The sequence below is a fragment of the Suillus fuscotomentosus genome (assembly GCF_016647785.1).
Source record: "Suillus fuscotomentosus strain FC203 chromosome Unknown F5891scaffold_20, whole genome shotgun sequence".
In the NCBI taxonomy this organism is placed as follows: Eukaryota; Fungi; Basidiomycota; class Agaricomycetes; order Boletales; family Suillaceae; genus Suillus; species Suillus fuscotomentosus.
The window spans coordinates 198654-223826 of NW_024539532.1; the positions used below are offsets into that span (position 1 = coordinate 198654).

The 25173-nt window shown below is 46.0% G+C and overlaps 6 protein-coding genes across 6 annotated transcripts; 3 read left to right on the plus strand and 3 right to left on the minus strand.

Moving 5' to 3' along the window:
• Positions 1–409: 409 nt before the first annotated feature.
• Positions 410–2613, minus strand: F5891DRAFT_979211 (uncharacterized protein; the record flags this gene model as incomplete). Its single annotated transcript, XM_041376854.1, has 12 exons — positions 410–473; positions 531–706; positions 755–931; positions 983–1101; positions 1134–1159; positions 1463–1631; positions 1689–1971; positions 2020–2106; positions 2157–2255; positions 2308–2331; positions 2384–2476; positions 2530–2613. The coding sequence occupies 12 exons, from the start codon at positions 2611–2613 to the stop codon at positions 410–412; spliced, it is 1401 nt and encodes a 466-aa protein (XP_041227278.1).
• A 6389-nt stretch (positions 2614–9002) lies between these two features.
• Positions 9003–11336, minus strand: F5891DRAFT_1221223 (FACT complex subunit-domain-containing protein; the record flags this gene model as incomplete). Its single annotated transcript, XM_041369424.1, has 9 exons — positions 9003–9257; positions 9326–9496; positions 9551–9995; positions 10048–10172; positions 10223–10387; positions 10437–10637; positions 10690–10896; positions 10951–11066; positions 11102–11336. 9 exons carry the CDS (start codon positions 11334–11336, stop codon positions 9003–9005), a joined length of 1920 nt encoding a protein of 639 aa, XP_041227279.1.
• Positions 11337–11583: 247 nt separating this feature from the next.
• Positions 11584–12992, minus strand: F5891DRAFT_1221224 (histone chaperone Rttp106-like-domain-containing protein; the record flags this gene model as incomplete). The annotated part of the gene is made up of 6 exons (XM_041369425.1): positions 11584–11738; positions 11787–11985; positions 12038–12173; positions 12230–12705; positions 12760–12875; positions 12929–12992. The coding sequence occupies 6 exons, from the start codon at positions 12990–12992 to the stop codon at positions 11614–11616; spliced, it is 1116 nt and encodes a 371-aa protein (XP_041227280.1). The 3' UTR covers positions 11584–11613.
• A 1243-nt stretch (positions 12993–14235) lies between these two features.
• On the plus strand, positions 14236–15034 carry F5891DRAFT_950298 (uncharacterized protein; the record flags this gene model as incomplete). Its single annotated transcript, XM_041374941.1, has 3 exons — positions 14236–14518; positions 14576–14734; positions 14850–15034. 3 exons carry the CDS (start codon positions 14236–14238, stop codon positions 15032–15034), a joined length of 627 nt encoding a protein of 208 aa, XP_041227281.1.
• Positions 15035–16116: 1082 nt separating this feature from the next.
• Positions 16117–16519, plus strand: F5891DRAFT_950091 (kinase-like domain-containing protein; the record flags this gene model as incomplete). Its single annotated transcript, XM_041374925.1, has 2 exons — positions 16117–16350; positions 16400–16519. Coding segments are annotated over 2 exons (354 nt in total), but the record flags the coding sequence as incomplete, so codon positions are not given.
• A 1777-nt stretch (positions 16520–18296) lies between these two features.
• F5891DRAFT_1187166 (uncharacterized protein) lies at positions 18297–21349 on the plus strand (the record flags this gene model as incomplete). The annotated part of the gene is made up of 4 exons (XM_041366793.1): positions 18297–18525; positions 19152–19343; positions 19399–20532; positions 20589–21349. The coding sequence occupies 4 exons, from the start codon at positions 18297–18299 to the stop codon at positions 21347–21349; spliced, it is 2316 nt and encodes a 771-aa protein (XP_041227283.1).
• Between the last annotated feature and the right edge of the window lie 3824 nt (positions 21350–25173).

The window sequence follows — 25173 nt, forward strand, 5'->3', positions numbered from 1 at the left end:
ACGATGGTGAAATGCTGATGCTAACCTATACGTTTGAATTGGGAGTAATGGCCCAGTTATGGCGCATGATGGCCATCAAACTATAAAAACGTTAGTTAATATAATGACGATAATGAATGACTTAATTCACACACGTTTTGAAGTCTAGTTTCTCGCTTACACAAAATTATATTGCAGGTTTAGGTGCGCCATTGATGAAACTAGAAAAAGACCCGTGTGTTTTGGATCCTTCCGAAAGCCTCTAAGCGAGCGTAGATATCAGTGTGGGTATTATTGTTTACTTATATAGAAACTCATGTAATGGATCACATCGTATCTTAGCTCCAATAATACACGAAGGACTCGAAGCGGAACACACTGTACATTTCAAAAAGCTCTCTTTGTAAATGATATGGACGGAAACGTAAATTTAAGCAACCGCTTTTCGTTTTGTTGGGCGCTTAGGCCGGCTAACCCGTTGGACATCGCCCTTCCTACACATTGCATTCTGATCAGTTCGGAGTGTAGACACCGCACAAATGTAAACTCACTTGATGGTACATAACGCGCTCATAGCGGCCATGAATGACGTATAATCTGGGTCGTCAGATTGCTCGAATAGCATAGGAAGCGTCTCGCATACGTGTTTATGCATCTCGCTTGGAGACATAAACACATGAGTGTCTTTGAATTCTTCATCAAAGGTGTCCAGAAAGACGTCGTAACACTAATGAAATGAGTGAATGAAAACAGTATGTTTAATGAGGCAACTGACAGTAGTTACGACTAAGGCCAACGTGGCCACAGGCGGGTGTGCTGCCTCCCTAAAGGCTGTGGGATCCAGATCAGCGAGACAGATACGATAACCTGGTGTGGTGTTCTGCCGGAAAACTACATGGTAAACCGACTCTTTCGAGACCTGATGGCGGAGGAACTTCACTAAACCATTGACCTATGTGAGAAGATAAGAGTCTGAGTACCAAAGCCAATTCAGAATACTTACGGTGAACGGAAGGCAATTTGACTGTGGGGGCATCAGCTTCGATACGATGGACAGGATCTTATCATGTAGCGTAATCCCGAAGAGATGTTTCAGGTCAAAGCCGGCACGATTGGTCATGACTGAGGTGGACGCGTGACGCTTGTTGTCTTACATCCAAAGACTGAACCAAGCATCGCCCTGTTCCAGTATGAGATAGATAGGGAAGAAAAAAGATAACACGAACGAGAGCTAGGATGTCCATGTCAGACATAACATTATCGTCTGCCATAGTAACTGCTACGAGATCAGTATGCTTATAAACAGTCAGAGGGATCGAGCTGCTCACCCTTTTCCAAATCCTGCGGCTGCAACTCACACCGAACCAGAGTTTCGGGCCAGAGGGAAATAATCAGCGCCTTTCGCTCAGTAGCATAATCAGCCGTTACGAGTAAGAACAGACTGGGGTGACCTCCGCGGCACACGGCAACTCGTAGCATGCACCTAAGGTAGGCAAGGGCCTTTCTCCAGTTGGGGTAGCGAGTCATGATATAGGATAGTGTGGGTTTGTCTGTTTTCTGCGTAGTTCTGCGCTTGGTACCAGTTGAGCCTGTGAGATTCTTGGATATGTTAGCATCGGTGTCGCCTCCGCGTGCCGGATATGTGGAAGAGCCTATATATGAAGTCTCCAGGATGGATTACCCAAAGATTGAGCTGGGTCCGACCAAACCAGACTCTGAAGAGTCGGCGGTGGAACTATGCGCGCGAGATGCGACGAGAATAGGGTCGTAACGCAAACGATTAACAGTGGGAGATCGCACACACGATTCCAAAATGGAACGAGGGTCGACCATAGCCATGTTCAGTGGGATGAAAGGTTGTGTTAGACCAAACGTGAGATCCAACGCCGGCGGGAAAGATGTGAAGTTGAGAGCAGGGAATCCCACAGCATGGGGAATAGGCTCATAGCCTGCAGGATGGAGTGCGAGATGGACAGCAGTGCCGTCACTGTCCTATGGTATTGTCAGGCGAGATAGAATAAAATTGCAAAATATACTTACACAAGTGAATAAGTTGTAATGGTTGCCGTCGTGACCTATCTTTTGGCCTACGTAGGGAAGATTGAATGTACGAGACTGAGGTTCCAGCTGCGTGACTGATCAGTGGGAAGACGTAACACTATTGAGATTCAACTTACCGCATATATGGGCACCTCCATGTCTGACCTTTGCTCATAGACCGCGCAGTGTACCAACGGAGTTTGCAAATAAGCAGACAATATAGCTAGTGATCCCAACTAGAGCGGCGGTCAGCGTATATAGCACCCCTGCAAAAGAAAGAAAACTTACGATCGCAACACCTGCTTGTGTAGACTGCAGCGACAATGAGACATCACGAAGATTTTCTAGGTATGCAGATACATACGTAGAGAGGATAGAGTGTCATCAGCGACCCTACAGGAACATACCCCACGAAGGGTAACACAGCTGTCGCCTCAGGGCAATTTCGGAGGACAAACTGTAAAGAATTAGTCTCGCAGGCGGTGAAGTGAACAGCATGACATGACTTACTGAAAAAGTAAAAAATGCATCTTCTCGAAAGAGAATGGAGTCAAAGAATGGCGCACTGTTGTCTGCATCATAGAGGAAAACCATTGCTATCTAGGTAAGAGTCAACACCGCAAAGATGGTCTTTTATGAATAAACGCCCATATGTGAGAAATTATGCGAGTGCCATCGCAATGCCATCCCGTTATTACATGTAAATTCATGTGACACTCTGCATCGTGCTGATGTGCATAGAATAAAATGCGCCATCGCAGGCCATCGAGTTGAGTCTTAAAAACCTAAAATGTATTATGTACAAGAGCTCACCGCTAATTCTCGTAATCTAAATCTACATCGCTATCGTACATCTGATCAAATTGTTCTAATAATGATTCGTTGCTGTCGCCAAACCCCTCGCCGACGACTTGCACTCTCAAAGTACTGTCATCTTCCTCTTCTGTTTCGAAGTCATAGTCAAAGTCATTGACATCGACGTCATCTTCGGGGACACTATTTGTGCTCCCTTCTGGCTGAGGGCCAGCCGGTGCGCCATGATAGTGAGAGTAGACGTGTCCGACTCCAAGACCAAAGTGGAATCGCATCAGCATGTCGCAATCAACAAACCTGAAATCATGAGTTCAATATTGATTTGCACTAATTATTTTCCTGACTCACCGATTAACGAAGTACTCACGCCAATCATCATTGTCTCCTGCACATCCAGACATGCCTGATCCTTCCGGATGTCTTTTACCCTTCTCGAAAGATGGTATTATATGGCAGCCCCTCAAAACATCTGAAGGATCAAGGAAGTCAAACGAATACTCATCAGTCATGGGCGGAAACCTAATACGATCTAGAGTGGAGTTCTCCCAGGAAGAGACCTGCATCGTGGGCTCGTACCAGCGAACCCATAAAAACTCCATTGGGAGTGGGGTGTAGTTTACCATGCCACTTCCGACGTAGATAACGTTAACATGATATATGCCTAATACTTTACCATAAAGAAATCTGTGCCCTTGATTCCCCACATCGTTGGCATTGCGGAGGACCATCACGTTGCAGTGAGAGGTCTTGGGGTTGATGACGTCTTGGCCCCTGCGAACATCGTACGTAGTGTAGTTGAACCTTGCTATGTTGTGACGATACATCCGATCGTCCTTGAGGATGACCGCATCGATACCATCCTCTTCTCCCGCTCCTGGTAAAACGTGAATTCGTTTCAACAGATGAGACTTGAGCTTCACGACAAAATTCTGCGGGGGCGTTAGGAGACGTTTGCACATACCAATAACATTTACCTTGATCGCTGGATCACCTTCATGGCTGATTAGATACGTTCCTATGTGAACAGGGAATTTTTGTGTTGCGCCAATATGGTGGTGGACACATGGGCTTCTGGCTAATTCAGCGATTTCGATGTGCGGGCGATGAACTATTTTGTCGCCAATACGACGAATGCGAGCCTGGCGACGTTCGATCCGGGTTAATTGTTTTACAAACGACTTGCGATCCATCCGACGATATCTGGACTTGGGAGAACGGTGCTCGAGTTCACCCTGCAATAGTCAGTAAGTTAAGTATGAAGTTATATATATGGGACTGACAGGTTCGGAGCTGTATGAATCGGATGTGCCATATCGACGGATTGTAGACACATAGTCGCCTAAAGCGTGAAACTTGTATGTCTGGAAGTTGAAGGTCTTTGTGCGTTGAGCATTTTTGGATGATGTCTGTAACTCTACTGCCGCATTCCTTTGCTCCAACATGCTAGAGCTATGCTTGCCTGTCTGCTTTGCAGCTTGCTTTGCATTGCGTCGGGTACGAGCCTCGACTTCCTGGCGAAGTTCGTGCGTCACATAAGCGGAGCAAACCGTTGCTTTGAAGTCGCGAAATTGTTCGCCTACTGCTGAAGTTACATGATCCATAATATCTAGTGTCCAATCAGAGTGCATTCGGAGTTTGGCGAGTCCGTGCCAATGAGCCATGGTAAATAGCAACTGCAGGACGGATGAATTGTGCGGTTCGGGCAGAAGACCGTCGAACACAGGGATGGAGCACTGAGGATAGCGTCAAGTCTGATCAAGTGTCAATGAAAATGTGGTCATACCTGAAGTAAATCTTCGAAGTTTCGAGCTGCCATGCGCTTCATGCCCGAAGAATTGGCTGAAAACTTCCGGATAGTAGCTTGACCAAAGGTAGGAACTTGCCTGTATCTGGTGACAAAGAGGTCAGCTGAATGGGTAACGCATGCTCATGCAACGTACCTCCGGTCCAACTCATGAATAAGATCCTTGTTCTGCGCGGTAAGAATCCGCAACAAATGGATAAAAAGCATTTTCCAAACGCCGATCTCGAACTCATGCAAGAGATCTACTACAAGTGCGCAGAAAATGTTGAAGCCCAAAGGACCGAGGCGATCTATAAACGCATTCTATGGAATGGTTAGGCGTTGTTAGGGATGGAAGTTCAAGCCTTACCGAGGTTGGAACCCAGGACTGCGACTTAAGAATTTGCTCAACTGGAGCGCTCCCGACCGCGTAGTTTTTTTCGTAAATAAGTGACCGCGCAGTACTAACCATAGTCCTTCGCGTATCATTGCTGCGTGCAAGAGTTTCACGCTGTGTCCGATCTTGAGGCTTTCCCATGTTTTGAATGCGGTCTTTAGGTATAAGGCAACGCGGGCATGGACACCCTCCAAGATTGCGGACCGTGGCTATAAGGACCCTATTGAAATCTGAATCACATCTACAGTAAGACACAGACAAATTCACGTACTTTTCAGGATAATCTGCGGAGTAAGTAAATATCCTGGGGTAGAATCTGCGTGTGATGCCGTCGCAACAGAGGATCACGATCCCGTGCTCATACACCTCCAAGAACTCACTGTCCAGTAAGATATTCCACTGCTCGTGAAATAGTTCCCTGTGACAGTGTGTCGCACACTCGCTAGTCATGCCTTTCCCGCCTGTGAAATCCTTGAATGAATCTGGAAGCTGAAAGTGCAAAGTTAGATAACCAATACAATCAAATACTGGGGAAGCGTACCGTCTCGAAGTACGCGACGTGGTTACTCAAGTTGCAAGACGGTTTGCAGCGACGATACTTGGACTCGTTACCGAAGTACATGTAGGTCGGCCATAATTTGGCGTTGCCGAACGAAGTCAATTGTGTAGCGTCTGACCAAAACATTAAACCAGCTACGACTCGAGGAAGATTGCAGCCGGGCTCCCCGGGTAAATTTTGAATATCCATATGAGCGTCATGGAAGGCCGGGGACGTGTAAAGATCTCCGTATATGCCAACCTCGGCATCGAGGTGAGAAGGGTTCCAGCGCAGCTCATACGGTTCATAATGAAATAATTTATTATCTCGTTCGTTAGCTATCTTTTCCCGTATGACAGCCACAAGGGACCGATGGTAGAGATCGGCCGCCTGATATAGGCGAGGGCCCGGTGTTTCAGTCGTATGGGAAAATGGCACCTGAATTGACACTGGGGTTCTCTTCCAACCGGCATCCTCGTCTTCCCACTCTTCTCCATCGTCTTCGTCATACTCGTTGACACCCAGTTGGGAGTTTATTTTCTTCCAACGTGTGGAGCTCACGTCAGTGGCCTCAAAGTTGCCATCACTCAATATATCCAATAGTTTCATGTAGTCGTTCTGCGACTTTTGCAGGCCCTGGTTCCAGTACCAATCGCCAAGTCGGAAGGAGGAGCGATTGGGATAGGGACTGTATTGCGAGTCGCTGCCCGGAGCAGTGGGTGCATTGGGTTCGTCATCGGCACGAGAATTATCAGGGATGAACGAGAGATCTGCGATGGAGACATACTCTTCCGGATCGTGGGAGGGCGGTGTAGATGAGAAGTATTGTCGTACTAGTCCGAATATATTTGAGGGGGTACGAAATACAGATTGCCAGGATAAGGGTGGAGATTGATTGGATGAGACGACTTGTTCGTGATTGACGGATGCTGGAGGAAAGACGCCCGACGGCGCAGTAGGTGGTGGCAGCGGAAGGACGTCTCTAAATCGCTTGGGCAGCTGGCGATTCTGGCGTCTTGGTCTGCGCTCCGCCAAACTAAGTGTATCTCCGTCATTTCCCCCAACGTCACAGTCAGGGGTCATATCTCCTAAGGATGAGTTGAACGGAGGTACAACGGTAACCTCGGACTCTATGACAGAGTTGGCTTCACGCGAAACCAGGTGATTGGAAGGCGAATTAGACAGTTGACAAGGCGGCCCCATAATCGCCACAGGCTCAGCATTATAGTTCGAAGTGCGCGGCCTTTTTGTGCGAGTTACAAGTTCCTTAAAAGCGGATATAGCTGATGATAGGCGTTTTTTTGTTTGAGGGCAGGAGCGCTGGTGTTGAGAGAAGTGGTTCTGCGCAGCGAAAGTGCGCCTACACACACAGGTGTATCCGGGTTCTGACATGAGGAATGGATGGTCAACGCTGGAAGTCTATCGCCGGAGGATTTATAGAAAGAATGATGCGATTCAGCGTATGGCACAGGAATGGCGCCGAAATGGCAGGCACATGGCTAGATATGGCGATGGTGGAATGGCAACCAAATGTCGGAACAAAGCAGACATGAAGCAAAACGATAGCATAGCTATATAAATGCTGGAAATAAGAGCTCAGTCATCTTCAAGCTCTACGTCCTAAAATGAACGCACCAAGTTCTCCACATTCTGAATGTTCAACGATATCTACGGAATTCGAAGGGACTGCCGACCCCGAAGTTGTAAAGATGCTGGTGGCAATCCTCACTTGCCGCCATGGCATACTGCATTATCACGCTCAAACTGCAGAACTGACAACGTTTCAATGGTAAGTCATCTATCTTTATGAGAGAATATTCGTTACTCACGTACACCCAATGCAGGCTGACCGACCGATACGGCCATAAAATTCACCCTTCTCGATTTGAGGCTTATCGTAAGGCACATACATTTCGCTACCCATGTTGCCTTTGTGCCACGGGTAACAGATACGTCGAGGCATCTATATTTAGTTGCACTGCAGGGATATGTGAAGGGGAATATGTAGCAGAGTGCGCAACCGGCAGTTGTGGGTACATGGGTGAGTGAGCTCCTCCTCAGCTCCCTTCGTTTGTCACCAAGGTGCTAGGAGCTTATCTGATGACTTTAGTGAATATTGAAAAGTTTTTTGGAAGAGCCTGCGTACCTGCAGTGTATTATCCTCGGAGAGGTAATTGTCCAAACTTGCGCGCAAATCCATATGCCTATAACTCTTAGAGATCACCAAACGCCCCGCACGCTACCGTCTGATGCTGAGAAACCCGTATGGCTGCGTAGGATGTGCCGTAGTGTTGGGCCAGACATGGTGACAAGATAGGGGCTGTTAGACCGACTGCGGTATCTATACCAGACATCAGTATGTTATATCAACTAGAGGTAGAAAATTGGTACAATTTGCATTATCATTCAATGATGGCCTGAACGATATACGGTCAAAATAGGATCAATCGTTGACCAATCTGAAAATCACGTTAAGGATGTGAGTCACGATAACTTGGGTGTGATCTCACCGTCAATCTGGAGCGACTCCCAGAGCGTTGCACAATTTGCATTCATTCCGTATGTTTCCTGATGTCATTTAAACCTTCGCCTATTCGAAGTTACATTAACTTTACAATTATTTCATAAGCAAAATCAAAACAACCTTAAGCGTCTATCCTTCGGCGCAAGTCCAGCGCACCGCTGAAGTTTACTTCATTGTGAGGTACACTTAGGATTATCATGTTATTGTACTATAGTATTGTAATGGTAATAGACAGATACAAATTCCTACTACACGGTTGTAAGCGCACGACTACTGAGACAGACATGAAAGAACGGAAAGGAAAACAGATTCAAGCGCTGGAGGTTTATATAGTGACTGACTTGAGAAAATCAAACTCCGCCGGTAGTACCCGAAATAGAGTTAAGTCACGCATTATGTCATCACAATGCCCATAGTGGCCGAACCTTACGCCGACGCATCCCGCTCGTCGTTCAACACGACGAGCTCAATATATAATTCGATTTACTTTATTTTTTGGGCGTGCTTTATGTATATATTTATTTATTACCTCGCAGTACACTTAGTGAGTTTACTGACGCTTTTGCTACATTCTTATTATGTAACCCTTACGCTGACGCTTCCCGCTCGTCGTTCAACACGACGAACTCGATATATCATTCGATTTACTTTATTTTTGGGCGCGCTCTATGTATATATTTATTTATTACCTCGCAGTACACTTTGAGAGTTTACTGACGCTTTGGCTACATTCTTATTATGTAATCCTTACGCCGACGCTTCCCGCTCGTCGTTCCACACGACGAACTCGATATATCCCTCGATTTGCTTCATTTTCGGGCACGCTTCGTGCACGGATTTACTTATTGCCTTAAAGAACTTTAAAATACACTTTTTGTAATTGAAACATCCATTATCGAGAGCGAGAATGCGAAGAGACACGCTGTGTCTATTTGCCGAGGTGGATCTCAACCTCACCGGGTAACCGTTTACCATCAAGGGCGGGGCGGACGAACACTTCAGGAAGCTTGTGCGCACGTCTACCTTTGATTTCGAGCAGGACATCTTGCTCGATAACGTCAGCCATTTCCTTCTTCTGCTGCTCGCGCTTGTTGACCTCTTTCTTTAGGTCTGTGATTTGTTTGGAAATAGTATCGAAACGATGGCCATCACTTGACCGAACGAATGAAAGTAGAGTCAGGGTCTTCAAAAGGCTATTTGGCAATACCTTCAAAAACTCGAGAACACTCGTAACTCTGAAGCCATACTTACCGTGTCATCTTTCTTCCCGGCGAGCTGACCAGGAGTCTGGAAGTTGATGCGGAGGTACGTGTAATCCCCTTCGTCATTTTTGCTCGCATTCTTGATAGTGTTGATGTGGAAAGGTACAGCGAATCCGTGCACGGGCAGCACAATCGTTTGAGCTTTGCGGTCTACGCAGATCTGAGTGGTGTTGTTTTAGTATAAGAAGTTCCATACAGAAGTTGATGCACTTACTCGAAGACTTTCAACTTCTCGTGGCAGTGCGCTTTCACCCTTATAACTTTGGAAACGCTTCCAGGTTTTACCCTCCTTTTCACCGCCACCGCTAGCACCTTCAGAGTACTTCGCCAATCCAGCAGACTGGAGACCTTCATGCAGCTGTTGCTGATGTTCCTTGATCTTGGCCGCTGCAGTCATTAAAACTTCCTCCTGGGCAGCGCTACGCGTCTTGTTTCGCAACACCTTCCCACCAACCGTCTTGTTCTTGACGGGGGAACCGTTTACCAGAGGCTTCACAGGAGCCTTCTTACTGGGTTTGGACGGCTTATCTTCTTCCACCTCAATTTCATTTTCGGGATTTAGGAAGAAGAGCGTGTCTTTGGTGGATTTGGCGCCTTCAGTCAAAAGAGTTGATCTGTCAGCGCCAACGCGAATAGTGTCAACTATATGGAGGGCGTATCTGAAATAAAAGTATGAACGAGGCTGCCGTGGACCAAAGGAATGACACATACTTCTTGCCGTTGTCATCAAGCAAGTCGGAGAAGCCAAGAGACAGGTTTAAAACCATATCCGTCTTCGGGCGCTTGGAGTTTTTAGAAGAAAGCAAATACGCGGAATCACGGAACTCAACGCCGGTCTGAACGAGTTTGAGACTTATGGGCACATTTTTGATAGAGGATTACGCACTCCAAACCCAGCATTCTTGACAAAGTTCTTCTCAAGCTCTGGCTTTTCCTTTTTCACGATGTCCAATGCCCATTGATACACTTCACGTGCGCTGACGCCATCCTTGATTTCCTTCAGCATCTCGCTCTGCATCGACAACAGTAAGTTGTAAATGGCTTCTTGTTCCTGCGAGGCCGAATGAGACCAGTGAGAAAAGGACGTCGCTAACACTGACCTTCGAGGGGTCAACAATAATACTGCGCCCAAGATTGGCACAGTAACCCTTGTATCGCATACCAACGGCAATTAGGAAGACGCCTTTGTGTGCGATAGTGTCCGAAGATGATTCCGCAGTCGATCGCAAATCATAACTAGTGGTTGTTGACCGCGACTGAATGATGGGAGAGTAGCAGATCTCCGTCGATGCCCAGTCAACCTGGAATGACCCATGAGATGTACGAGCGAGTCTGGAAGAGCAGTTGACGCACATCATTGAGGCCCTGCCCTTTACTCCACACCTTCATATCAGGTCCTTTGGCAACTTCACCTTCACCCGACCCAAGTCGCGCCTCTATCTGAGTAGCAAATTGTTCATGAGTTATCTTAGCTTCCTTGTCCAATATCATCTCCAGTTTTAACACGATGTGGTGAACGAGCAAGGTAGAAGTGAGATTAGCCGCCGTACGGATGCATGTCTGCACTGTGCATTAGAAGACCGTTGGCCCCAAGATATAACTGCGTGAACACACCATTTCTTCTTCGTCCTTAATGGCCATGAATGCAGACAACGCAGGGGCCATATCGACCAATTCGGGTTTGTTGTCAGCTTTTGAGACGCCCTGCTCCCACTCCGTCATCAACTTCCCTGTGCACACTACAATTTCTGCACAATCGACTTACCCGATTGTCGTGAACGGGTGAGCAGTTCTTTCCAGGCGTACTCGAAGCTGAGTTGGCCAGTATGCTCTTCAGGCATAACAATTTCACGTTTGCATATGGAATCGTAAACGCTTTGCTGCTGGGAGTGAACACCATAGATCTTCAACAGCAGAAAGCCACCCACCAAGAACTCGGGCGAAAAGTTAGTACCATCATTAACACCTCTCAGGTTCCGCTGGTAATCCTCTATCGACATGCGTTTCTGTTGCTTTGTAAGATAAAGAAAGCGCATAAGAAGTGCAAAGGCCTGACTCGTATTTGCGGGTTGTGCTGATCAGTGTTGAGCATGATCACAGAGTACGCCAATACATAGACCGCATCTTCCGTCTTGATTTCCGCTGTGATTTAATGAACAAACAGTCGCATACTTTCGAGTTCAGGGCTCTACCTGGACCAGATGCAAAGTAGATTGAGGCAAAAGTTTAAAGTGCTAAGCAGATACAATATTCATCATGATAAGTCCACATCAAGGATCACCGCTTCTTGCTTTTGCCGTTCGTCTTGGGTTTAGCAGCGACCTTCTTCTTTTTAGGTCGGTCATCATCTGATTCGGAGTCTCCGCGAGTTCCCTTTGCCTCGGCGGCTCGCTTTGAATCGGCTGGTTTGCAAATAAGTATTTAAAAAGAGCGATGGTCAATATACGTACATTTAGCAGCTTTCCTTTCTAGCTCTTCCCAGTCATCACCGTCATCGCTATCATCATCATAACCCGAACCACTTCCTGAGTCGTCGCTCGCATCTGAGCCATCATACTCACTAGCATCAGCGCTGCTCTCCTCAGACTGCAGTTCCTCAGGATCTGCCTCAAACTCAGATTCGCTGTCCGAACCCACGTCTGCATCGCTCTGCCAACAATGCTTCAGCCCCCATGACGGATGATCACATCTAAGCACTTACATCGGCATCACCCCCACCGAGGAAACTTCGCCAACCGCCTTGCTGGAAGAAATCACACGGGCTCTCATTGATAGTCTTCATGATAGGACTCCAGTTCAAGTTGACCGGGCCTTCACCGAGAGGAATGTCGACCGAGCTGCGAACGCGTTCCATCAGTATCGATGTTCTACCGATCACAACGGACATGCATACTCTAGCCAATTCTTCACATCATCAAGTTGACCACTCGGTATTGAATTGATGTGTAACGGCGCTTTGGTGAAATCTTTGAAGATGAGTACGAGATCGAATTGTTTAAGCGAGAATTGAACACGTTCCAGCGAAGCAATCTCGATCTCGTTGAGGGTGACAACAAGGAATGGAGGGTCGATGAGATGCACGAGACATTCTGTTGTGGGCTGCAATCGGACGTTGGTGCGGAACGGCACTCCCTCGAACGACAATTCACGGAAGGGGATGTCAACTTCGAGTGTTTCACCCATAGACGTCGATGCTGCCTCGGCTACTCGCTCGGCAAAGAGTTTGAACTCTTTGTTGAGCATTTGTCTTCGCTTTCGTTCTTGTTGTTCCATCTCGATTTCATCCTCATCGCCGTATCTGTGTTTTCTCTTCCGGTTGCCAGTCTCATCGAACTGAACGTCAGAAGCCTCACGGAAAAACTGGATATCCTGTAGAAAAAATATGTTAGAGAATGTAATTGTTCTACGAACGGAACAACGTACATGTGCTTTCTTTTTCCCAATCATGATAGGTGCTCTCAGATGAATGTGAACAATAACCATAAGTTCCTTGTCACAAGGCTGGAAGAAGAGGTGCTTGATGTTAGTGAACAAAACATCTAAGGAGCACACGAGTTAACAATAACCAACAACAAGAAACGGGACATCATACCAATTTTCTGAGAGCCCATCGGAGACTGGTAGCGCAGACCGTTCTGACGAACGAAAGACAACATTGTGCTAATATTGCATTAATAGATAATTGCTACTGTAAATATGATATGCCAGTCAAAGAGCCAGCCAAACGGGTGCCCGCTAATCCCTGATATACACTCACAGGGACACACGATACAAAAGGCAAGGATTCAGAGGTCACGAATTCAGACCTGTGATTCAATGTGAAAAGGAAGAAACAGGGGTCAGCGCAAAACTCATGTGCAGGTAAAAATGAATGAAACATTCGATCGGGCCATTCACGGAAGTCTAGTTCAAAGTCTGAACCCAGTGGTATTTGCTGTATTTGGGGCGTTTGGTGCTGTCTGAGGCAGCTGTTGTTGCATTTGATACTGTTGACAGGTCATGGTCGGTACATTGTTAAGAACGTTGCAACCACACATACCTGGGTATAGACAATAGCATCATCCGTTCCTGTTTCACGTATACGACAAATGAAGGCGAGGATTTTGGAGTAAAGTATCTATCGGCAGCGAATGAGACACGCAGAATGTAATTGTTGGCGAAAGAGTGTTTACCGTTATTTCGAACGGGCGCTAGAATAGCTCGTTGTGCGGTGAGCTGAGCATCACCAAAACAACACGGCCGAGACCGTGGTCCGTGTTGCCCGATTCAATCAAATGAACTCCATTAAAATGCGTCATTTTCCAGCGGCCTTCACGCCTCTAATAGGTGTGACAGAATGAACTATATATTAAATCAACCTAAAGTAACACTAACAACATTAAGGCAAAAAGCTTGATCAATGTTAGGAAAGAAGAACCTGTGAGCCAAAGGACTGCGCATATATAGTGAACGACAATATATTCAAACTCAGCCGGCATTAAGCGCTACACCACCAACTGTCATATTCACACATTAGCCCTACTCAATAACAATTTTATTTGGCCATTTAATTTCGTGACAGCTCATGCAAAAGCTTCCGAAATAAAATGAACAAGTGACACACTTGGCACACACATAGTGGTGCTTGAAATCAGCTAAGTGTAGTGCTGCCACGGTCCGGTTCTGGACAGTTCGGTCCACAGTTCTGGTGTCAGCCCGAACTGAACTGGAAATCGGTTCTCAGTTCTAGGTCCTGCCGAACTGTTCCGAACCCTTATCAACTCTGACTTCGATGGCACTTACTTTGACGTCAACCAAACTTCGGGATTTGCACTCTACTCTTCTGCCTTTAGCCTTTTTGAAGGTACATACTGAGTAATCAAAATTTTGATTCTCTCACACATTGACATTTGTTTCAATATGTCACAGATATATGTTTCCTTGATCACCCACGCACTCAGATCCATCTCTCCTTGTACACTTCCTTTCCCTTGTGCTACTTTCCCTGGATCCACGCCACATGTTAATCAAAGAGGGCAGTTTATCGTGAGTACTGAACCAGTATACTCGAAGTTGTGTGTATCCACTCATGACTCCAGGTTCAAGCACATCATCACTTTCAACATGGACGAGTATGTCGGCATTCCTCATGACCACCCAGAATCCTACCACACATTCATGTTCTGCGAGTTTTTCTCTCATAGTCCGTCTAGTCCAGTCACCCTCGCTGAAGAATCCTATACTAATTTCATAAATGCAGTCGATATTCCCCTCTCCCAAGTCAATTTACTGGATGGGAACACCAAAGACTTGGTCGCCGAATGCAACACATATGAGTTTTGCATCAAGCAGGGTGGTGGTATCGAGCTCTTCCTGGGTGGTATTGGCGAGGATGGTCATATCGCATTCAATGAACCTGGTATGTCTCGTTTCTTCACCTCATGTTGTCCCTTTCCTTGTGGCTTCTCTGCTGTATGATTGTTTTGTCTTCTTGACACGTCCACTGACTTGGATAATGCTCATTCCTATCAAAGGCTCATCCCTCGCGTCCCAGACCCACATCAAGACACTTGCTTTTGACACCACTGGATTGAACCTCCTGCCATCAAGTTCAGTGCCCTCTCACTACCTTCAGCATCATCCCGCTACCTCTCTGACTCAGGGACTGGTGCTCAATCTCACGCTGCTGCTCGCCGCCATCCTCGACCCATGCCCATGATCACCACACATGGTAATTGGGAGGGAGCAGTCATGTTATTAATTAGTTACTCAACATGTATGTAGACTACTTAGTACTTTGTCAATGTTTTTTTGCATGCTCTTACACTTTTTTTTTTGGTTTGGTTCAGGTTCGGACCCCAAAAAAACAGAACCGGACCATAGAGAACGGTTCTCTATGGTCCAGTTCTGGGTTCGGATATTTTGTAGAACCGAACTGATGGTCCGGTTCTTGGTTCTCATCTAGGATCCTCCGAACTGGACCATGGCAGCACTAGCTAAGCGAGGCACAGGGGTTTCTACTAGGGATTAGCACAGGTAAATCTGTGGGTGTCATGAGCTCTACCCGCACCTGTACCGGCCATATACCCATACCTGTGTACCCAAGGGTACCAATGGGTACAGGTCTCTAAACAGGTATTGATGGGTTGCACAGGTATCACAGTAAACCTGTGGGTATGCATTAAAACTCTATAAAACATATATTAGTAGCTACAAAAATATATAAGTCTTTGTTGTTGCCTCGGTAGTCAAAGAGAAAGGAGAGTAGATTTGCGAGGTTATTTAATGATGCAGACTGATGTGTGACTGACTGGATGCAAGGCCAGTGCTTCTCTGTGAAAGTGTGATATCCTGATCCAAGTAGTTATGTCATGGCTCAGCTTAGCTCAGCTTAGACTCGGCTTTTACCAGTCACACTTGCCATTCAGTTATTCTCATTAGTTGAACCACATTGTGCAGTTTGGTTCGACTTACTAGCTGCATGAACTGGCTATGAGTCATTTATCCAGAAATGTTGACTCAAGCCAGTTCAAGTTGACAGCAGTCAGTTTCAGTCATGTGGAAGTTGCCTGCCATGTTAAATTCTCACTGTAAATTTTGCAACATTTAGCTGCTGTGTAGCATGAATAAGTCTCCATTTCGGATTGATGGTAGATTCAGGCTGGAAAATATTTTGGAATCAGGTTCATATGTATGTTCGTACTATGATGTCGATAGTTGATTGATTGATATTCAGGGTTTCAACATGTATTAGTACTAAATGTCGTGTACCATGCACAGAACTTCCTCAATAATGATATTGTTGCAATCAAACTCAAACCAGTCACCAATAATCCATCTTCTGTCGAGCATGAATATTGCATTCTCAGGCAACTCAAAGGTGGAGTTGGAATCCCCCGTGTCCCTTGGTTTGGCAGGGAGTCAACATATTATGCCTTGGCTCTTGACCTCCTTGGTCCATCACTGGATGATCTCTTCCTCACATGCAACCACAAATTCAGACTTCAAACTGTTGTCAACTTAGGAGACCAGCTGGTACTTTAATTCAAATGTGCTGTGCTGCAGATACTGACCTATTTTCCAGCTGTTGCGTCTCGAGTACATTCACTCACATGGTTACATTCATGGCAATGTCAAGCCGCAAAACACTTTGATAGATAATTCAGAACAAACGGTCTATATTATTGAGATCAGTTCCTGTTAATGAGACTCAATGTGAGAGCATGGCAGCGGCGGGTGTGGATAATTGATGGATAGTAGGCTAGGTGATGTCACAGAGGACTGAAAGCATTCAAGTCAGAAGAACAACTCGTCGAGAAATGTTGACAATGTACATGACTTGTGGCTGTCTTGCTATAACACTCGGGTTGGCGCTGGGCACATATCTAGTCGAAATCACATCTTACATTCCTCAATACATTTCCGATCTTCTGAAAGTTCCGCGCACTTGTCCGAGTCGTCCGAAGGTCGTCCGCCCATTTCTGAGGCCTTTCTAGCTTTTCCGATCCTATGTACCATGTCCTATCCTTGTCCGTTTGACTTTGCTGGTGTGTTTTTCACTTGGTTATCTGTTATTGATTATTTCTAGGGGCACATACATCGAAAATCCTTGCTAATCTGTATAGATATGCACCTCGTGCATTATTACATGTATATCTTTGTAGCGACTCGCCTTGAGTCTTATTACATTTCAAATGTCTTATCTCACTACCGTTTTTGCCTACACAAATTCTGGACTTTCACATTGTAGGATATATTCTCACTTGCTAGATACTCGCAACTTACCTCACTTCCCTTGCTTCGAGTCATAGTTAGTAGTAGTCACTTTCGGAATTTAGTACTTCATGCAATCAATCTTTGTTCATTTGGAACGATTGTTTGGCCTCACTGCTGCCATTTTGCTATTGAAATCCTTAAGTCTTTTGATGGACTTCGCTAGTCATACTACGCAGAGTTCTATACTTCGGCAACTGCCGTATTCTCTACCGGAAACCTTGCTGTTTCATCGGAAGCCTGCCAGAAGCTTCACGCAACCTCAGACCTTCATTTCTTGACGTCGGACCTTTACTGGACACTTCGGACAACTCATTGGACACTTCGGACAATTCTTCGGAAGTCTGAACATACTTGAGGTATCTTTCCCTTCTCTCTCCTTCAATCTTAACTAGATATCCCTTGCATTTATATCAAGAGATAATCCTACAGGCAGTCTCTTTGGGACGAACATCTCACTCGCACTTTTGAGTCTTAAGGTAACACTTTTTGTATAGCCCACCAGGAATCAACTCTTTACAACTGGAGCCCACCACGAGGGACTCCATTAAGATCAGAGAAAGAGAGCTTCAGAGAAATCCTCACCGCATTCTACAGAACATTGAATTTCCACAAGAGACTTTATCATTGAAGCTGACATCCCCGGACCATTGGAACTTCCTTCACACGCATCTTCCGAATTGTCCATATTACAGCAACTCTCCCTGAATACACCCGACTCTATGCTACTCCCCGATACTCGGGAAGAAGAAGACACAGATCCTTCCAATAACCATGCTGCACAGCCATTCCATTCCTTATTTTCAGATAGTCTGTTATCGGAAACTCGTGCCAATCTGACGGACGAAGTGCGCATCACAGCTGCAATCCGGCATGTTCCTGTAGAGGAATCCAAGACATGGGAAATGCTCGACGAAGCCAACGGCAAAGATTAAAAAAAGTTCTATGACACACTTAAGCTCCTGTACCCGGGATGCAAAGGTGACCATCGTTACACTCGGAGTGGTCTAGAAAACCTCTGCATGGAACAATCATGCATTCCTATCCGCACGTGCCACGAATTCGGAATGTATTATCGGAGCTTCCCGAAGATCTCCAAGTTCTTAATAGCCAAGAAACAGCTCACCAAGCTCTAATGGGACAAATTTTTCCTGGATGGTATTCACGAAGCGGCTAATACTATCATTCACAGACACTTAGAGATCAAGATGGTAGATCATCACCCGGACGAACTGTACCCAATGGATAAGGTATATACTGCAGCTGTATTCCTGCTACCCAAAACCGCGGCAGTGGTTTCAACTAGTATCGCGTCTCCTTCGCCAGCCCAGCCAACTTACCGAACAGTGACTGCGCCGACTCCGATCATGCAACCTTCCATAACAATGACACAGCCATCCAGCAATGTTGTTGTTAAGAAGGAATATCACTTGCAAAGTATGCCATACAAATGCTACTTCTGTGGAGGTAAGAACCATATCGCGAGATGGTGCAATAGTCACCGTGATTATATTAAGAGCAGAAAGATCATTGAGAACAAGGGCAAGGTATATATGCCCGACAGTAGTGGGATTCCCAGATCTCGGGAAGACAGTTCCTTCAAAGACCGGTGTAGAGACTCGCGCGTCTCAATGACGAATATCCAGCCTTTACCTATACATTCCTATATGTTACAGCTCTACTCCTAAGGACCAGTCTCGCGCGCGCCTCCTCATAGGTCTTCGCGCTATCGTCCGTCCATCCGTCCCATGTCCTTACTGATTCGCTGGTGCGTTATTTCTATCTTGTCCATTGAACTAATAAAATCTTCGGTCCAACGTCTGCGCTACTTATGGAAAGTTTATTTAAACTTAGTTATAATTAGAGTTGATATGGTTACTCGGTTCGGGAGTGCGCTCGGAAGCGCGCCTTCTCCATTCTTAAATACAGAAGGGTTTCCTTTGGTTCTGGTACTTACTTTTCCCTTATCTTTGTATACTGGAAAGTGAATAGATCGCCTCTCACTTGTTATCTGATCTTTTCCTCTGGTCAATCATCCATCTGTGCACTCACTCCTCAAGAAGATCTTGCCTCTAACGCTTTAGGCGCGCCTTCACTTCGCGCGCGCGCATTCTCGGACCTCCCGCTCACGCGCGCATCTCGCGCGCGTTATCTTCTCGCGCCTATTAGCGCCCGCCTAGCTCACAGAGTTTCCCTCCACTTTTATTTCGAGGAACTTCTCTCAGTGGTTGTCCTTTGGGTCGAGTCGTTGTCTCGTATCCCGGTCTTGCTGTTGAGCACCCCTTTTGTTTTAAGTGTTTTTACGTATAGTCAAGATTCCTCATCTACACCGGGTCGATAAATATGCAGGTCAACCACCGGCAACCAGAGCTAACACTATTCAGGTACAAGCCAGAGTATACTACTGCACCACACCGGATATCGAAGTTATCACGGAAATCGACTCATCGGCATTTCTGCACACCTGTAGTGAGACCATAGATGACGAGGAGGAACAGGAACACTTGGAGAAGATCCGGGAGGTCAATGAGGAGTACGCGGCATTCACCACCAAACACATGAGAAGATCGAACAAAGGTAAGACTGCTAGGTTTGAAGGCGTTGATATTCCGCTGCGCCTGAAACCAGGACCTTCGTCCAAAGTCACGGAACAAGCGGAGGAGATCATATTCCCAGAGGTAAGGGAAGCAAAGACCAAGAAAGCACCGAACCCCGGAATGGTAGTTGTGAAATCAGCAGCCAAACCAACCAACGCCAACCCAATTGTTCCGGTTGCATCATTGTCGACAACCCCGGCCCCACAATACCATTACACATTTCTGTTAGAAGACAAGGACATAGAAAAATGTGTTATGGACAGAATCCTTGACACAGACGTCAATGTTCCTATCCGGGACCTTATTGCATCATCATCGGACATCCAGAAAGCATTGAAAGATCTCACCACGTCCAAACAAGTCACAGTTGGTACGGTTTCAGTAAACGAACTCAGCGGTCACCCCCAGACGGAGCAATTCCTGAAGGGATGGGACAAACATATGAAGAGAGCTAACGATGGACACATTGTCGCTGACCATTTTAAGTCATTGCGAACCATCTGGGGCACTACAACTGGAGGCTGGGTACTTACCTGTGTCCTCGATCAAGGTGCTGAGGTGATAGTAATGTTGCAATTGGTATGGCGCAGTCTCGGAGGAGTTCCGCTTCATTCGGATTATCAGATGACCATGGAATCGGTCAACATGTCGTCAGATCAGACACTTGGAGTCATGGAAAACTTCCTGATCGATTTCGGAACCGGAGACATGCTATTCCAAGTCCAGATTGTTCTGGTCGCTGCTTTTGACGTTCTTTTAGGCAGACCATCTTTCACGCTAACAAGTTGCAAGACGGCTGATCTTCCGAACGGAGATCAGGATATCACGCTGACAGATCTGAACAACGGTAAGATCATCTGGATTCATATGGAACCTTGGATGAAAAAGTGCCTGAAATGTAAGCATGGTATGTTGTGTATGGACCACCCGATGCCGAAGGGTTTTTGATGACCGATGATCCACACCCATGGGGAGATCTACGGACTATCGATATTTCTAATTCTCCATTTTGTATATATCGCGAAACTAACTGTCTTGCGCTACCCATGCAACCCTTGCTCTCACAGAGCACTGATACCCTACCCGTTCCTTCTATCACGCAACCCCTGTCGCACTATGATTATCTCATATCCATGCATTCCTGCATTAATCGCGCATCTATCGACACATTTCACAGTGTATATTCTGTCGACCAAGCCAAGCATGTGCTGGTGTACAAACCATTTGCGAAGAAAGTCTGCACCGTACCCACGACTATGCCACCGGAATCCCAGATTACGAGAAGATTACTTGATGATCCTTTGGCCGGCATGCCTTCATTGCCAACCCATCCACCTGACTTCGTTCCAGGCGTCTGCTTCACACAAGAAAGATTGGACAATTTAGATTTGGATCTCGCAAAGTGGCTATGGCCGGAGGAACTTAAGCTCGTACATTGGTTGGTCTCGGCACATGAAAAAGCTTTTGCTTGGAACACGAGCAAACACGGACATCTCAATGAGATCTATTTTCCGCCAGTCAAAATTCCAACGATTCCGCATATTGCTTGGTCTCAGCGAAACATTCCTATTCCTCCAGCAATTACGAATGAAGTCATCTGCATTGTACGGGAGGAGATCGACACCAGAGTTTATGAACCTTCCACTGCCACATACCGTTCATGATGGTTTTGCATTGTCAATAAAGACACAACCTCCCTCCGTTTAGTTCACGACTTGCAGCTTCTCAATCAGGTAACAATACGTGACACTTCCATTCCGCCCTTCGTCGATCATCTCACCACGGCTTTCGCATGCTATGGATGTTACTCAACTTTGGATTTGCTTTCAGGATATGACCAGCGGTCACTTCACGTAGACTCGTGGGACATGATGACATTCGGAACTCTGCTCGGACCTCATTGGTTAACCACACTTCCACAGGGACATGCTAACACAGTTCAAGTATACCAAGGTGATATGGCTTTCATTCTGCAAGACGAGATTCCGAACTTTATGTATCCGTTCATTGATGATGTTCCGATTAAATCAGTGAAAACACGGCACCAGAGAGCTGACGGCTCATATGAGACCATTCCGGAGAATCTGGGCATCTGCCGGTTCATATGGGAACATTGCACAGTAGTCAACTGCATACTCCAGTGACTGGAGAATGTCGGCATAACGGTATCCATTACTGAATTCGTTTTAGCCACACCGACAGCTATCATAGTCGGACATAAGTGTATGCTCGATTTAGCCACACTGACAGCTATCATAGTCAGACATAAGTGTATGCTCGATTTAGCCACACCAACAGCTATCATAGTCGGACATAAGTGTATGCTTGAAGGACAAATACCTGAAGAATCTAAAGTGCAAAAGATCTGAGGTTGGCCAGAGTGTTGCAACGTCACACATGTGCAGGGCTTCCTCGGGACCTGTGGTGTCTTATGCATCTTTATCAGGATTTTTTCTAAGATTGTGCGACCACTTGTCAACCTCACACGGAAGAACACACCCTTCGTATGGGGCCCAGAACAACAAGAATCGATGCAGACCCTGAATGACTCCATATTAGAGTCCCCCACACTTCGTCCGATTGATTATGAATGTGGCCGAGAAGTCATTCTCGCAGTTGACACGTCTAATATCGCAGTTGGGTACATTCTTTTGCAGATCGGAGAAGATGGAAAACACTATCCAAACCGCTTCGGATCTATGGCACTTACGGAAGTTGAAAGCAGGTATTCACCAGTGAAACTGGAGTTATACAGTTTGTTCCATGCTCTCCGCGCAGTCCGAGTTTTTATTTTCGGAGTCACCAACCTCATGGTTGAGGTCGACGCCAAGTATATTAAGGGGGTGATCAATAACCCCGATCTCCAACCAAACACAACAATCAACCGATGGATCGCTGGTATTCTTTTGTTCCAATTTACGCTAGTTCACATTCCCGCAGTGAAGCATGCTGGCATCGATGGACTCTCAAGGAGACCTCGCGCTGACGAAGATCACGTACTTGTTTTCTATGGAAATTCTCAATGACCACTTGCACGCTATCACACAAATTGATGCTGATAATCTGCGCCGCCTGCATGACTCACCTGTTCCTAATCCGCTAACCCATCCCCCCATGCTATTTGTTTTGTTAGGTACTGCCGAAATTAACTCCGAAACCCACATTCCACATTCCAATGTTGCAAAAGCACAGGACTTAAGGATTCTCAATATCTGGAAGTTCCTTGAGGACCAGACAAGACCATCAGAACTCACAGACAAAGAATACAACACCCTGGTTAATGTGTTGCGTCAGTATTTCATTATCAATGGAAGAATGTGGAGGAAGCATATGCAAAGGAAACACCAGCTTGTAGTTCACAAAGCGAAGCGATACAAATTGCTCAAGAGGCGCATGATGACCTTGGACATAAGGGAGTATTTACAATCTGAATCCGTCTCCTTCTCCGATTCTGGTGGCCACTGATGCTTGATGATATCAAATGGTACAACAGGACTTGCCACAAATGTCAGATAAGACAAATTTGGAAGTTGCACATTCCGCCGATAGTTCTGGTACCTGGAGGAATCTTTTGAAGGGTACACATCGATGTTATGATGCCAAAAGCCGGAGGGTTTGACCAAATTATTCATGCTTGTTGTGCACTAACAGCTTACCCGGAATGGAGAATGCTTCAGAAAGAATCTATGAAGATTATAGTGTCATTTATTTTTGAAGAACTCTTTTGTAGATGGGGTCCGATTGTAGAAATCATTACCGACAACGCGCCAGTGATCAAAGCCGCGGTAGACGACCTAGTTGCGCGATATAATGTCCATCATGTCCGGATATCACCATACAATTCTCAAGCTAACGGAATCATAGAACAGCGGCACCAGGATGTCCGGGAGGCCATCATGAAAAGTTCCGAGGGGGAGGAATCCTGATGGTATTCACATGTGCACGCAGCCTTTTGGGCCAAAAGGGTAACTATCCAGCAGTCCGCCGGACTTTCGCCTTACTTCATAGTACACGGAGTAGAACCAATATTCCCATTTGACCTCGCCAAATCAACTTTTCTTGTAGATCTCCCAAATTAACAGACTTTGATGTCCGAAGACCTGATAGCATGGCGCACCTGCCAACTCACGAAGCAACAAGAAGATCTAAACAGCATCACGGACAAAGTCATGAAAGCACAATTCCAGTCCATCCGCGAATTTGAAGAGAAGTTCTGAAACACCATCAAGGACCACGACTTCACTCCAGGCACTCTAGTACTTGTGCGGAACTCCAAGATTGAATATGAGCTTAACCAGAAAATGAAACCGAGGTACCTCGGACTGATGATTGTCCTTTGCAGGACTCTTGGAGGTTCGTATGTATTAGGCGAGTTGGATGGTGCAATATTCAAGCTTAGATATGCAGCATTCTGTGTACTTCCATACTTCCCATAAAGCAAAAGCAAAGTTTCCATAACCAGCGTCACCGGCCTTGACAAAGAAGCATTGGACAAGATTGCGAATGAAGCGGTAGAAGAGCCAGCAGATGAAGAATTCGACATGGGATCCGATGAATAACTTGCGATGAATCCATTCCTTCCGAAACATACATAAACACAAAAACAGTACAATAGTCTCCGTTTTACCCCGGGTTTAGTCCAGTGATCTCTATTTCATTTTCCAAACTTCCGAACACTTCCACATATGATCCGCGCGAAAGCATATGTACAATTATCTAGTGACATGGACTTACAAGATCAAACTTTAGGACTTCCGATCGTATTTCGTGCAGTGATGAGTACTGTACATCTTCCTATTCTTATGCAGAGGCAGTGCACCATGAACTTTGACAGACTTTGCAGAACCAAGGCACTATGATCTGACCAACCAAAGGAATAGAGGGAGACAGAGCAATGATGAAGACAAGATGGACGGTAATCCATGCAATAGGATATTGTTTTTCTTTATGTTCCGAGACTTCCGATAGTGAGTGCTCAATCTTCTTCTTATTTTTCCTTAGGCACAGCGAAGATCAAACTGGAACTTAGGAACATGGACATGGTATTGGACTCAGGATGCACACCGGAATAACTGAAAACCAGGACATCTATTTGCAAATGCAGAGCGATATAGTACAATTGTTATTGAGAAAGAAGAGAAAGAAGGTATCTACTTGCAGATCCGGCACCTCTTGGCCATGAGTGCGCCAACCCAGTCCATCTCCAACTTCATCTCCTTCATGATTCCCTCCACCTGCTGGGACTTTGCACCCCAGATAGTGAACTCCTGCTCCAACTCCTTGTCGATCTCATTGAGATCCAAGTCTTCGTCTTCCTCAACTTCTGAAGCCTTCCTCTTCCCTTTTGATGAAAGGCTATTAGAGCAGCCTTCAAAGCAAGTGTGGCTTCGCGTTCTTTCACAATCCAATGTGCGGTCACAGCAAGGAAGGGATGGAGCTTAGAATTGGGGTAAGGTCCTTGACCTGTGAAATCCTTCTTGACCATGTC